This window comes from Phyllostomus discolor, chromosome 12, assembly GCF_004126475.2.
Source record: "Phyllostomus discolor isolate MPI-MPIP mPhyDis1 chromosome 12, mPhyDis1.pri.v3, whole genome shotgun sequence".
Classification (NCBI taxonomy): domain Eukaryota; kingdom Metazoa; phylum Chordata; class Mammalia; order Chiroptera; family Phyllostomidae; genus Phyllostomus; species Phyllostomus discolor.
The window spans coordinates 47033691-47048143 of NC_040914.2; the positions used below are offsets into that span (position 1 = coordinate 47033691).

General features: G+C 66.3%; 1 protein-coding gene across 1 annotated transcript in view; it reads right to left on the reverse strand.

Moving 5' to 3' along the window:
* ZNF536 (zinc finger protein 536) overlaps positions 1 to 2104 on the reverse strand; it is an 89932-nt gene extending 87828 nt beyond the window's left edge. Inside the window, 2 exon segments of the mRNA XM_028504048.2 lie at positions 5 to 190; positions 192 to 2104. Coding sequence (XP_028359849.1) covers positions 5 to 190; positions 192 to 1961 — 1956 coding nt within the window. The 5' untranslated portion in view covers positions 1962 to 2104.
* Positions 2105 to 14453: the final 12349 nt, after the last annotated feature.

Consider the following 14453-nt stretch of genomic DNA (forward strand, 5'->3'; position numbering starts at 1 on the left):
GCACGCGGGAGTGCACGACCACCTGGTGGTAGGTGCGGAAGACGCGGCCGCAGTCCGGGCACTCGGTGGGCTTCTCCTTCAGGCCGCCGGGGCCCTGCAGGGGGTAGTCGAGCGCCGGGCTCAGCCCATGCGGCAGGAACTCCCGGCCGCCCTCCAGGGGGTCCAGCTTCGCCGGCAGGTCTCTCTGGCCTGGCCGCCTTCGCGCCGTGGACCAGATCCGCCGGCATCTTCTGCTTGGAGCCGTCCGCCCCCACGAACACGTACTCACGCTTCTCCTTGTCGAACGCGACCCCCACGTGGGCCAGCGCCTCCTCCTGGCCGCGCTGCAGCGGCCGCTCCTTCGACAGGAAGCCGTGGTCCACAGCCACACCCCTGGCCATGAGCTGCCAGGCTTGGTAGCTGTTCACCGGGTCCATCTCCGCCGCCTTGGCCGCCGCCTGCAAGCGCTCGATGCAGCTGGACTTGAGCGGCGGCACCAGGCTCAGGCAGCCCAGGAGGGAGTGCTTGTCGCCCTCGGGGACGCCGTGGGCCACGCTGGCCAGCGGGGACAGCAGCTTGCCCAGGGCCTCCTTGTCCTTCAGGGGCAGGTCCCCCTTGCCGTAGAGCTGGCCGGGCTCGCTTAGGCCGGCCTTGTCCGGGGCCAGGAAGCCGCCCTGCAGGCAGGACAGGTACCGGGAGTACAGGTTGGCGTGCGTCTCCTGGGACATGCCGCCCAGCGGCGCCGGCCCCTCCGCGTCGCCGGGGGCCTTGTTCTTCACGGACAGCTTGTTGAGGTGCACCTTCATGTGGTTCTTGAGGAACCAGGGCTCCTTGAAGCGCCGGCCGCAGATCTGGCAGCAGTGCTCGAACGAGTCCTTGTGCTTGCGCATGTGGCCCTTGAGGAACCAGGCCTGGCTGAACACCTGCCCGCACACCTCGCAGCGGAACTCGTTGGCTGCCTGCTCGCCGCCGCCGCCGGGGCCCTGGCCCTGCGCCGACTCGGCCGTGATGTGCGCCTTCTCCACGTGGCTGATGAGCTCCTCCTCCTGCGAGGCGGCGAAGTCGCACAGCGTGCACTTGTAGGGCTTGTGCAGGATGCGGATGTGGCGGTCCAGCTCCTCGCGCTTCTTGAACTTGCCCTTGCAGAAGGTGCAGCGGAAGCCGGCGGCGGGGGCCACCGCGTCGTCCTGCGCGCCGCCGGCCGGCTTGGGCGAGGGCGCGGGGCGGGCGGCGTCGGGCGCGCCAGGCGCGGCAGGGGGCGCCAGGTGGCAGGCGGCGGGCGGCGCGGGCTGCGCGTGCGGCGCGGGCTTGAGGTCCGGCCGCGGCGGCGGCAGGCCGCTCCGCAGCTGCTTGTCGCGCAGGATGGCGCGCTCCTCCAGCTCGTGCAGCAGGCGGTTCTCCTCGCGCACGCGCCCGCGCCCCTTGCCCAGGTTGCCCAGCTTGTGCGTGCGCAGGTGGATCTTGAGGTTGCCCTTCTGCGCCGCGCGGTGGTCGCAGTAGGGGCACTTGAAGGGCTTCTCGCCGGTGTGCGTGCGCATGTGCAGAGACAGGATGCTGTTGAAGCGGAAGCGCTTGCCGCACAGCGGGCACGGGTACTTGCGGTTCTTGCGCGCGTCGTCCTCGATGTCGCTCATCTGCGACATGATGCCCAGGTTCTGCCCGTTGAGGAACTGCTGCAGGTCCACGCGCCCGTTGAGGCTGGTGTCCACGTCGCGGCCCAGCGGGCTGGCCAGCAGCGCCATCGGGCTGCCCATGGGCTGGCCGCTCATGGGCACGTGGGCCTTGTCGTCCAGGGCCGCGGGCGGCTTGTCCTCCGGGCCGGGCCGCGGGTGCCGCTCGGGGAAGGCATGGCTGAGCTGCGCGGTGATCTGGTGCAGCTTCTGACTCATGGCATACTGGCCGTTGAGGACGGGGCCGCTCCGCCGGGGCTCCGCGTCCGCCGCCCCCGAGGACACGCCCAGGCACAGGCTGGCGTCTTCCATCCCTGCAAACGGAGAGAGAGTTCAGATCGGGGCCGGAACCCGGCGCGGGGAAGCGCCAGCCTCCGCGGGCGCGCATTTGCATGTCGCGCCTTACCTACGCCTCGCGAGGCCCAGGAATTACAGTCGAAAACAATAATAAAAAAATGAATTATTAAATGCCAATTATGCAATATGGCTTTGGTCCTCCCATTTGTTTTGGCGATAGATCGTCTTCCTTGTATTTTCTATTTGCTGACTGCAATTATTCATTCGCACTTAAATTATTAATGTTTTACCACTTCCAACACCTTATAACAAATCCGGGGTGTACGTGGCCGTCTTCCCGCCCCCGCCCCGCGGCACCCACCCCTGCAGACCGCGTTGGAAGTTGGCCTTGGTGCGGAAGGGTTGTCACCACAACACCAAACACACTCACTCGGAACTTTTGTCTCCGGAACCCACATGCGCCCCATTCGCCACTCTGAGATGAAAGAGATTATTTTATGTTTTGGCAAAAAAAAAAAAAAAAACAACCACCCAATGGCATGATATTTACTGATACGTAATAAAACAAGATAATGTTTTGGGAAAAAATAAAGTAAAGGACAGGCTTTAGAACAATAAAAGGGATTTTGCTTTAGTCAACAAAAAGTGCAGTAATATCTCATTAAGCTGATTAGTATGCTGCTTAGAAACAGTACTAGGTGCTGTAACACATGATTATAATCATAAAAATCCTTCAGTGTTTGCAAGGAAGCATTAACGAGGTATATTAAATTTTAAGGAGACTGCGCGTAGCAGCTTTGCAAACCTCGGAGATTAAGATTTAACCCTTCTGTTACGAAACACTGTTATTTTGTCATTTGGTAACTGTGCCCATCCACGGAAGTACGAATTATCTCCCACGGAACCGTGGCGGATTATCCCGAGGGTCCCAGTCTGGGCGGGGCCCAGGGCTTCCGCCGCAGAAGGATGCCTGCGCCCCGTCCTTCCCTGGGCGCGACACCCAAGGAGGCCGGGACTGTCGTTGGGGCTTCAGGAGACCTCTCAAGGAACTAGATAAAGACCAATTAAAGTCCGGGGAAGGTGCCGTAGGAAGTCTCACCAAGTCGGAGTGTTTTTAATAACTTTCCTGATACACAGTAATGAGTACAAATTGTACCTGCAGCATGTGCTTGGCAGGAAATTAGAACTCAAAGCTGTTTGTTAAACACTGGCGCTCGGAGCTGGCCCGCGTAATTGTCGGTAATGTCCTCGCTGTCCCCTCTAGCTGGTGGAGAGCGGTGAGCCAGGCCACTCGGGGTGGGGCGTGCCGTGAGCCGCCTTCCCCACGTCCCAGCAGGTGGGGAGCTCGGCTCGGAAGGGCCAGGAGCCCACGCCTGGGGCCCTTCTACTTCCGGAGCCGTCTTCTGCCCCCGCCCCCCGGGGATCCCAGGCCTGCGTCCTGCGGTCAGAGAGACGCCGCGGTCTGTCCTCTGCACAGCCCTTCGCCCCAGCCGGGACTGATTCCTGGGCCCCCCAATTCCCCGGGGGGACCTCGGGGCCCAAGCTCAAGTGTGGACGAAGCACCTGCAGCCCAGCGGGGTCTGCAGCCCACCGCACTTCCCGCCGGACAGGCTGCACATGGCATGGAGGGTCTCCAAGGGGGCATTGGCTTCCCCCACCAGAGCAGGGGGCCAGGGTCCACCGTGCATGGGAGGGGAGAGGCCGACCCGGAGGCTGTTTCCGGGGCGGAGAGAAGGTGAGACCGGGGTGCAGGCCGCGGGGTCCGTGGCTGACGGCACAGCACAGCTGGCCACACTCGCGCACATGGCACCAGCCGCCAAAGGAGCCTTCCCACTGGCCGTCTTTTCCTGATGTTGCTGGTGGCAGGCAGTCAGATTGGAGAGGCCCACTTTGGAGACGGCTCAGAACGGAGTCATTGCTGTGGGACATCCTTGCACTCACTCCACAGGCTTGCCGGGAGCTCGGGGCGTGCCAGGCCCCGGGGCTGGCACCTGAAGGCAGGGCTGGCTGGCCCAGGTGCTCCCGGCACCCACTGGCCAGTGCAGGGGGGCAGGCCCAGGGGTGGAGGTCTCCAGGCAGGGCTCCCACAGCCCCGGGGCTGTGTCTGGAGCCCCTTCTGTAACTCCAAGCCCCTCCAGCCAGGCTGGCTCCTATCCTAAGCCAACGCAGATCGTGGCCCCGAAGCTATGTGGGGCTCCGAGTCCCACCGACAGCTCTGGACGCCCGGGAAATCCAAAGTGACGTGGCTGGCGCACTCCCAAGGCTGCCCAGTTGGCCGGCTCAGAAGCCATGAATCCAGGAAGATGGGCCATTTTCAGGTTGCGGCCAGTTTAGCAAGGGGAGTGGGGGGCCGAATGTGTGATCCTGCAAGCCTGCAGCTCGGGCCGGACCCGGACAGGGGAAGGCCGCCCACCGCCGCCGTGCATGCGGGTGAGGGGCGGCTCAGCGGGCCAAGTAATGAGCGAGGGAGCCTTCAAGTTCGGTCTGGGTACGGAATTCTTTCACTGCTAAGAAGTGTTTTTCAAGCAACACAGCATTTTGAAGAAAAAAACCTTCAAGCAACTGGTCAAGTGCCAGTGCCAAACACAGAATGTTCTAGAACGTGCGAAGAAGGCCAGCCAGCTGCTCCTCCTCACGCAGGTCTCGGCTCACACAGCCCCGCCCACAAGGCCCTCTGTGCATCCTTGTCTGAGGCAGACGCCGCCGCCTCTCTCCAGAGCACCCCCTCACTCTGCTCCCCACAGCCCCTAGCACCGGGGAGAGGCTGGGCGTCCCCCCTCGCCCGTGAGGGCAGGGTCCCGGCTGCCTGGGTCTCGGGGGCTCGGTGTCTGCCTACCCAATGGGCGAGGGAGTGAACAGGCCTTAGAGACACAGCCCATGAAGGGCGGCAAGCCCCTACCCTGGCCGGGCAGCTCGGCCGAGAGAGCGACCTGCTGATCCTCCAAGGCTGGGGGCTCTGTCCCCGGTCCCGGCACACACTCGGGCATCAGCTGTCAGTGCGTCAGTGAGAGGGGCCACAGACCCATGTTTTCCTCTCTCTCCTCCCCCTTCCCTCCCTCTCTCGCTCAAGTCAATGCTAAGACGTTAAAAAAGGGGAGCCCCAACCTCACGGGCCCCAAACTCAGCTCCGCAGAGGTCCATGGACGCCTGCAGTCTGAACTTGTCGGAGTCGGAGGGGCCTGTGGCTCCCACCTGGGGGCCCAGAAAGGGCCGGAGAGACGCCCACCTCCCTGCCACAGCCAGGGCTTTCAGACCCTGCACCCATGGGCACCAGGAGATGGAGACCGGCCGTCCCGGGGCCCACCGGCGGACCCAGGATCCCGCAGAGCGGGCCGGCCCACGGGGGACAGCCCAGGAGTGCGGCCCTGGATGATGGGCAGAGCCCCCCGTGGGGCGGGGCCGCACAGCCGGTCATCTCAGTCCCCTCAGTGGGCGCCGCCACCCGTGGGGCCGGGGGCAGGTGTGCTCCCTGGGTCGGCCTCAGCCCGGCGGCCGCCCGACTCAGAGCCGGGCCAGGGGCACAGGGTCTCGGGACGAGCAGGGACCAGCGTGCTGTCCCCGGGCCGAGGCAGCCGAGGCGGGACAAGCTGGCCCCCCCGGCCTGGGACTCGCCACCCGGGCGCGGCCCCGGTTTCTGCAGCCTCGACACTCCGCCTGCCCAGCACCGTGTGCCCTGTCTCCGCCGGTCAGGGAACGGCCGCAGGGGACCCTGCGCGCCTGCCCTCGCTGGGCCCCCGGCAAGGCCACTGACCACAGGGGGGGCAGCAAGAAGGCTCCTGAGAGGCAGAGTTCAGGGAGGGGAGAGACCCTCGCAGCTGTGGACACGGGTGTGTGTGAGTGTGTGTGCAGGTGTGTGTGTGCAGGTGTGTGTGTGTTCAGTCGCTCTGTGCTGGGGGAGCGGCACAGCACCCCACTCTCCGCTCTCTGCAAACGCACACAAATGCCCCACTGTGAGGCCGAGGGGGCGCTTGTCCCACTGTGAACGGGCCAGCCGGACCTCGGCCCTGAGGGCTCCCGGGGCAGGGGGGGTGGGGGAGGGGGCTGCCTGCAGGGTCCCCCCACAGGAGGAAGGTGCCCCCAGCCCCAGGTGCAGGGACACATATCCCCAGTGGGGCCACACTGCTCCTGCACAGGCCCTGCGGTGGAGGTCGGTCAGCGTCCCGGCCACCAGGGTGGACACACCTGCACGGCCACAGCCACCCGTGGCACTTCGTGGCGTGTGCACAGCCCAGCCCTGGTGCTGGACCCATCGCCCCGACACGTGGCAGCTGCGACCCCCACGTGAAGGGGCCAGGAGCCAGTGCAGGGTGGCCACGGCCCCGGCCTTCGGGCAGCCCAGCGGGACCTTCTGAGGTCCCGGGGCAACGGCTCACCCGCCCTCTCACCAGCGAAAACCTGCCCACAGGGACAAGCAAGTGAGCCGACAACTGAGCGCGAGAACTGCCCGCCCACGTTGTCTCGTGGCCTCTGCCCGCCCACAGCGCCGCGGGACAGCACTCTGAGCCCCGGCCGGCTGAGCAGGTGCGGCTGACCCACCTCGGAGGGTGGCCGCCCGTCAGCACCAGAGCTGGACGGGTGGGGGCCCTTGTACACTGTCCAGTCTGGAAGCACACTGACACCCCCCAACTCCTGACCTTTCCTGGGGTCTCGGTAGGGTGTCACGGGCACCCAACGCTGCCGTCCTGCTGTCCGCACTGACCGAGCACGGGGCTGAGGCCTCCGTCCCCACCCCCAGGGCCTCCTCACTGCCAGGCGGAGACCACAGGCCTGGGGGATGCGTAAGGGGCAGGGGAGGGGCCGGAGGTTTTCTATCCCAGCTCAGCGACTCCCCGTTCCCTGGTGGGGGGGGGGGTCCTCAGCCCATGGAGCCCACCCCTGGGCGCCCCGACCACCAAAGACATCCTGCGTCATCGTCTCGCTCTCACGGACCCTGAGCCCCCCTGCCCCCGCGGCCTGTGACGGTGCCGATGGCGACCGGGTCCCGCCCCCCTGCCCCCCAGGCCGTTTCCCGTGACGCCTGAGACAAAGTTCTCACTGGACCCTGCCGCCGGAGAACCGAATTGTGCCTCTCCCTCCAAGGGAAATTTAAAACTATCAGGACACCAGAGGAGCCAGCTGCTCCGAGTCTAAATAAATTCTACACAAAAACACAGTTTCATTTTGCTAGCACAGAAGGAAAAAAAAAGTCATCTTATGAATAGTCCAAAAAATATAGATCTCGCCAGTAAGAGTTTTATCCTTATACCATGAAAAAGAATAGTTGGGAAATAAAATGACTTTCAAAATAACCATTTCAACGGGATTTTTAAAAATCAAATATTGTTGTCTAGCCAAGCACAACTAAATATTCCCTTTTCCATCAGCGTGGGTGACGGCGGCGCTGGCTCAGAGCCCGGTGGAGCACACGGCACCGGGGCGCTGGGTGGGGGAGGGGCCAGGGCCCCAGCACGGGCCCCGGAGGGGGTCCCACTCCAAACACTGTCACAGCACACCGCTCCGGCGCTCCGGTGGCAGGGAGATCCCCCTTCCCGGGGACGCCTCGGGCCCTCCCGTGCCACCACCCCCGCGGTCCTCACTCACCGCGTGCAGTGTGACGAGGGCCACTTCTCCCGGAACACAATGGCTCCCCGTTGCGGTGGCACGCCCGAGGAGCCAGCCGAGGTCGTGACAATCAGCACAATGCCCCCCCGTTCTGAGACACGGCTCGCCAGGCTCCCGAACCTTTTCGGGGTCATTAAACAGCTGTAAACATTATGACAAAAATAAACCGGAGATTTCGTGCTCGAGTGCGGGCCCAGAGCTTGCTGGGCTGAGCAAGGGCGTGTCCCCACCCCTGACGATCGGTGCCGGTGACATTTACGCACCCTCGCGATGACATCACGGACATGGCCGAGGCGGGCAGGGGCCGAGGGGCGTATTTGTCGGGTGACTGATACATAACGGGGAGGGGGGCAGCATGGGGGCCCAGTCCGTTGTGACCGGTGTGCGGACGAGGCTACGGGGCAGGGCCAGAAACGGTCAAATCCTCCTGGACTCGGTCTCAAAAGTGTGACAGATGGCCGCAGAGGCCACGGCAGCGAAGGCGCGACCAGGAGCGCCAAGGCGGAGACGGGGGTCGAGCCCCCGAGCTTCCCCCAGACGGGCCGTCGGCCAAAGCCCAGGCCTGCGCGGCCCCGCGTGGTCAGTCTTGGCGGGCTCCACGCACACTCCCCCGGAGCCCCAGGCGGCGCCCTTGCTGGTGAGGCCAGGGCGCGGGGACTGGGAAGGAGAAACCAGAACCAAGAGCACCTTCTCTTTGAAGACTTTGGAGGATTTCCAAATCCTCAAAGGCAAAGGGCTCTCCCCGGCACGCTGGAGATGGGGGCCAGGCTGCAGCCCTGAAAGAAGGCGGGCGACCAGCAACCCCACGGGGAGGGGAGACACATGGGGCGTCATCTCCCGTCACCTCCCCGGGGCCGGGTGGACCTCAGGGCTGGGGTCCTGGCTTGCTCACCGTCCGCCCACCTGCAGCGCGCACGACCCGGCACAGGCGCTGGGGTGGACGCAGGCCACCTCGGACGGGTGGCTGTAAACATCGAGGACTTGTCAGGCAAAGGAAGCTCTTGAAAACTAAAATGACAACAGTAACTGCCATCGCTGCCATCCTCTTCGTTACCTCCCCCTTCTCCTCCTCCTTCATCATCATCACTTCCACCATCACCATCATCACCATCTTCGTTGGAGCCGTAACCACCACCACCCCCTCTGCGTCATCCCCGCCCCCTCCTCAGGCCGCCCCGCGCCGGGCACCTCGCCGCCACCGTCTCCTGGGGCCATGCCCAGCCTCAGAGGCAGGCCCCACGCTGGCCCCACACGGGGCAGCAGGGGGCGGAGACTCAGAAACGGGAGTCCCACCGGGCCACAGGGCAGAGTCGGCGCAGGGCCCGCTGGTGGGTGTGCACGCCACGTGGGGGGACGACGTGCTGGGCGGGCGCTGACGCAAGCCTTCCGCTGGGAACTGGGGACACGGAGGAGACCAGGGCTCCCGGGCAGAGCTCCAAGGAGGCCGAGCAGCCAGGGCCCTCGGTGCTCCCGGAAGTGGGAACAGGGTGGGGGGCTCGCTGCAGGGACAGCGTCTCGGGGAGCTGGCGTCGGTCGTGTGGGTGCAGGAGCTGCTTCGGATCTAGAAACGGGGCCTGTGGGCTCCTCCCTGGCTGGGGGAGGGTCACAGAGAAAGGTGCGGAGGGCGGCTGGTTTTCCTGCATCGCCAAGGGCCGACCGAGTATTCCACGTTCTCCTGCCCGTGCCAGGTGGGTTATCCCCCAAGTAGACTGGAGAAGGACCCCCCGTCCCCTGGAAGCCCTCCTGGATTTGCCCTGGGCTGGAGGGGACCCTCAGGCCCCAGAGCCCCCATGCCCTTTCTCTGGACGGAATGGTGAGGAGGCGGTCCTGGTGTGCCCGACGCTCGGCTACCGAGGCCCCAGCCCATCCCCGGAGCCTCTGACGACCACCGTACAGACAGACCAGGCAGGTGGCCAGAGCATCAAGAGAATGAATGACACCTTGTGGGTCAAAGGCCAGCCCTGCTGGCCCAGGGTTCAGGCCCCCAGCGGTGCCTCCCGTTCCGCCAGGGGGGTGACTCGGGAGGGAGACGGCCCCGCGTCCCTGTGAGTGATGTCTCTGAACTGCGAGCACCCTCCGGGCAAAGGCACGAAAACGATATGTACGTACAAGCTTTTAACGGTGACCTACCTCTAGAGCGACCCCGCGGAGCCGGGAGAGACGCCCGCAGTCGTCAGGAAGTGCATCGATCATTCCCCCTCGCCGGCTCGCTCCCTCTCCCCCTCACACAGACGTCGTCACGGCAGGAGGTTCGACGTTGGATCCCTCACCGGCCCGCCTCGGCTCCCCCCTCGACCCCACATGCAGCGCGGCCTGGACCAGGGCGGGCAACCAGCCCCCTCGGGGCTCCTGGCCACCCTTCCCCCCGGGGCCGAGCCAGGGTGCGGGCGCCCCACGGCACCCACCAGCCTGTCACCCCCGACAAGGGCCCTCGAATCTGGGCCCTTCTGGGCTGCCATCCCCTGTCTGGCAGCTGGATTTCCCTTCACCGGACCCTCGGGGTTGCTTCGGTGCAAACCTGGACACCACGTGTGCCCGGCATGGGTACAGGAGCTGTGTGTGTGTGTGTGTGTGTGTGTGTGTCGGGGGGGGGGGGGTCTGACTGTGCAACAGCCACAGGGGGCGGCCAGGGAGGTGCTGTCGGGCACCCACGGGAGACACGAGCTCAGGGGCCCCGTCCTCGGTGAGCACGCCCCGGTGCACCAGCTCCCACACCCACGGCCGCCTGGACCTCAGGGTGCTGGCCAGCAGGAGGAGCCCTGCCAGGGCCTTGGGGGGCCCCCGTTCAGCATCTCCAGCCCCTCTGCAGGCCCCAGCCCCTCCGCAGCTTTCACGCTGGGTTGGGTTTGTCTGTGGGCTTATCCAGAAGCTCCGGGAGGTGGGGCCGTGACCTTGGGCTTCGGGGGGGGGGGGTCCCCAGCCCTGGTGTGGAGGGGGCGGTGCCCTGTCAATCTTTGCCAAACGCATGAGTAAAGGAGCAACTGCAGACCCCACAGCCAGCGCTTCCTGCCCGGTGCACACGCCTGCCTTTCGGGGAGGGGCTGGGGCCTCCAGGGCAGACCCTCTGCCCACCCCTCAGGGCACCAGCCAGGTTGACGCATCTCGAACTTCACCCTGTCCGTGTGACCATTCCCAGGCCCCTGCAGGCTTCAGCCGCCATCTCACGACCACGGGCCACCTGGGTCCCCGCCTCACCGCCCTGCACCGGCCAGGCCTCCAAGGGCGTGCGTCTGACCCAGACACGAAGAATTCCGTCTGCACGGTCCCCTCTGGCACTGACCCCTCGCTCAGGGTCGGGGGCTGCCTGGGAGCTTTGTGAGGACGGAGGCCAGCGCCCGCACCGTCTCTAGGCCCCCTGCACAGGGCGCCCCTCGGGAGCACCTGTGGTCGGGGTGACACTGCACCCCTTCCCCGGGGGCCTCCCTCCCTGCGCACAGTCTGGAACTCGGGGGCCCTCCCCGGTGTCTGGGACTGAGCACGTCCAGGGGACGCCCCATCAGGGCAGGGGCACCGCCTGCTCTCCCAGAGGGGACCCACCGCATCCCACAGGGCTACCCGTCCCCCACAACCGGCCGCCCTGGCTGTGGCTACGCGGGTGCCAGGAGGGTCCCCTCCTGCTCCGTGGGGCCCCCGCACCCTGGGACCACACTGCGCCCCAGCCCGACAGCTGCGTGGCCTCAGGCGCCGGCCCCCCATCCGTAGACCACCAAGGCCGCCCAGGGTGGCCACCACCTGCACAGCTCCGCCTCTCCTCCCGCCCCCTCCTTCGGCCCCTGCGGCCCGCCTGACCGGGAAGGGACCCCCAGCCACACCCCGACCCGGGACCGGCACCAGTTGCGGCCAGCAGCTGGAGCCGAGCGTCACCGACACTGAGCACCGGGGGTGGGGGGGGGCACGACAAACGCACCAGCTGGTGCTTGTCCCCTTGCACAGGGACGGGGGGATGGGTGGGCGCAGCTCTCCCTGGACGGGCTGTGCTTTACGGCCGGGATCGGGGACCCCAGGTGGGTGGGGGCGGCGTCCTGGGGGCCCAGGGCAGTAACTGGGCCGTGGGGGCAACTGAGGAGCAGGTGGGCGTGACGCTGGGGCGGCGCCGGCACTGTGCAGACGCCCTGCTCAGCCGCCCCCGCTGCCTCCTCTCTCCCACAGCTGCAGCAGCGACCCTCGGCCCGTCCCCACGGCGGCCCCCCCACCCCGCCCCACACACCCCCAGTCACGCCCAGGCCCGGTCTGTCCCCGTTCAAAAGCTCCCGGGAGACGCCCACCACCCCTGAGACCTGTGTGGTCGTCAGGAGGTTAGCAACCTCACCTCTTTCATTTCAGAAGCACTTGTACCTGACGAGGAAACGGTGAACACCCCCATTTGTAATCTGGACGAGAGGCACGTGAACAGGAAGCTCACGGAGGAAAGGAAATTTGGCAAATGCCCACGGAAATGTCGCTCCGCATTAGGAAGGAGACGACTCAAGTCAAACCCACAGCCAATAGGGGAGACGGCGCCCAGGCCCCCGCGGCCCCCCAGTTCCCCCCGAGGAGTCAGGGCGCACCCGCCCCTCCACACAGAGGAGGCGCGGGGGGGGCCAAGTGTCGAGAGCGGTGGCCGTTCCACAGCGGGCCCCAGCACCACGCTGCGGCCCCTGAACACCGCCGAGGGTCATCCCGAGGCAGCAGGGCGAGGCGAGCAAGCATTCTGGAAAGTGCTTTCACCGGGGAAGTTCCCGCTGCCGGAGACAACGCTGTGCTTTCCGCCTGCTCCCTGGAGAAGCCCATCAACGCTCGAGGGTCCCGCAGGCCTGCGGAGGACGGCCACCTGCTGGGCAGCGGGCGGCGCGCCGTGGAGGGAGCCCGGTCGGGCCCAGCAGAGGAGCTCCGCTGACCAGGGCACGGCGGCCCCCAGCGGGAGCCACCTGGGTGCTGCTGGCCCTCCCTGGTCCCCACGGCCGGCTGCCCTTGAAGCCCACCCAGCAAACATCCAAGCCGCTGTCCCTCCTGCAGCCCACCTACGGTCTCACGCCAAAGACTTCCCCCAGATGGGCCCGCGCCCCACCCTGTCTCAGCCCCTTGCCCGCACGGTGCCCGTTCGCCGCTGCTCCACCCCCACATGGGTGAGATGGCGCACGCTCCCCCACCGCACGGAGGGGCCCCGGGGGAACGGGTTCTCGGAGAGTGGCAGCGGGTGGCGGAGCCGGAGGAGCCTCACAGATCGCCCAGACTACCCCCCGTGTGCCCTGGGCGGATGGGCCCATTTTAGAGACGGATAAACTGAGGCCGGAGGCTAGGTGATTCCCCCATCCCCAACTACTGCTACACACGCCGGAGCAGACATGTGTCTGAATATTGCTTCCCCAGGTTGCCTCCTGAGCACTCGGGAGAGCCAGCCGGTGAGCAGGGAATGTGGCCGGGTGAGTGGCAGGGTGGACGAAAAAATTCTGACCAACCAATGCTGGCACGTGCTTGCCTCTCCCCTCTCAGCAGCTAAGCGTAGGCCAGCCGCCACCCCCGACCCACCAGCTGCTACCCCGGGCCCACCAGCCCCTCTGTCTGCCCTAATTCCTTCCTCGGCCACACAGTGCAAGGTCAGACCCCCGGTCACGGTGCACGTCCTGTGCGCTGGCCAGGCTCGGGGGCCTTCAGACGACGAAGGCCCTCAGCCCGGTGAGCTGGCCGCCCTCCACGGACCCCAGGGCAGGTGGGAGGCTCGAGAGCTTGAGTCTCTGCCGCCCTCGGGGAGGAGGGATCCCCCTGGGTGCCCCCCAGCAGGGCGGCGGCAGGCTGCAGCCAGGGCACCGAGGATGGCAGGCAGAGGAACAGGCTGAGGCCCCCCCAAGCCTGTCCGGGGGTGTGGGGGAGAGCCAAGGCGGGCGGGGCCGGGACGCCCCCACCTAGACACACACCCACGAGGCCGGAGGCGAGGATCTGTCCGCCACTCGAGTTTGATTTGCGTCCAATTACATCAGGTTGGTGTGATGAGAACCTGCCATCCCCCCATGAAACGCATAAATCAAAGCACCCCATAAATTTAAAGGAATAGAGCTCTTTTGCAGAAGTGGCTAATTACTCATAAACAGCAGATATTTTACCGCCGTCACAGTCAGTAGCAGCGAGTTTGGGGACACGCAGGCCCGGAGAAGCCAAGCGTCCCCTGCTCATCGCTCCCTGGAGCCTGGCAGCACTCGGGGGCGGGGGGGCGGGGGGGGCTGGGGTGAGAGACCAGCCCCCCCAGGGGCAGCTCCTCCCAGGGGCAGGGGCGCCCCAGGCACGCCACCCCCCCCCCGGGACCGTTACCAGCATCGGGACTTTCTGCACCCCTGGGAAGCCGCGTGGACCAGGTCCGGACTCCCCCACCCACCTCACAGGCCTGGGTGGACTCCAGGGTCCGGAGCCCCTCACAGGGCTGGGCTCCCCTGGGAGGTCCGGCGGAAGGTGGAGGAAGGCTGTGCCACCTCCCGTGCACCCTGGACTCGGAATCAGCACCCACGGGCACCAGGAGCGCACCCATCCCCACTAGCCCCCCGAGCACCACTGCCTCCTGGCCTCGCACCACCAGTCTGGGACACCACCTCCGGGTGTGTCCCCCCCCCCCCCCCCGTGGCTCCACTTGCTCGCCGCCAGGAAAGGGGACTTTGCGGACATGCAGTACCGACCGCCCAGAAGCCCCCTGGGGGTTCGCAGGGCTGTGCCAGGCCCTCCCCACAGAGACCGTCCCTGCAGGCTGCTCCTCTGTCTGCCTGCCCTCCCGCCTCCACCCTCCCGCCCCCACCCTGGGGAGCGACTCCTTCAACCTGCAGCCGAGCATCTCTTTCCCGGGCATGCCCCCCTGTGTCCCGAGACCCCCTGCCACCCCACGCTCGGAAGCCAGCTCCCTGTCACCCTGCTCAGCAGTGACGCTGCTGGTTCTGTGGGTCC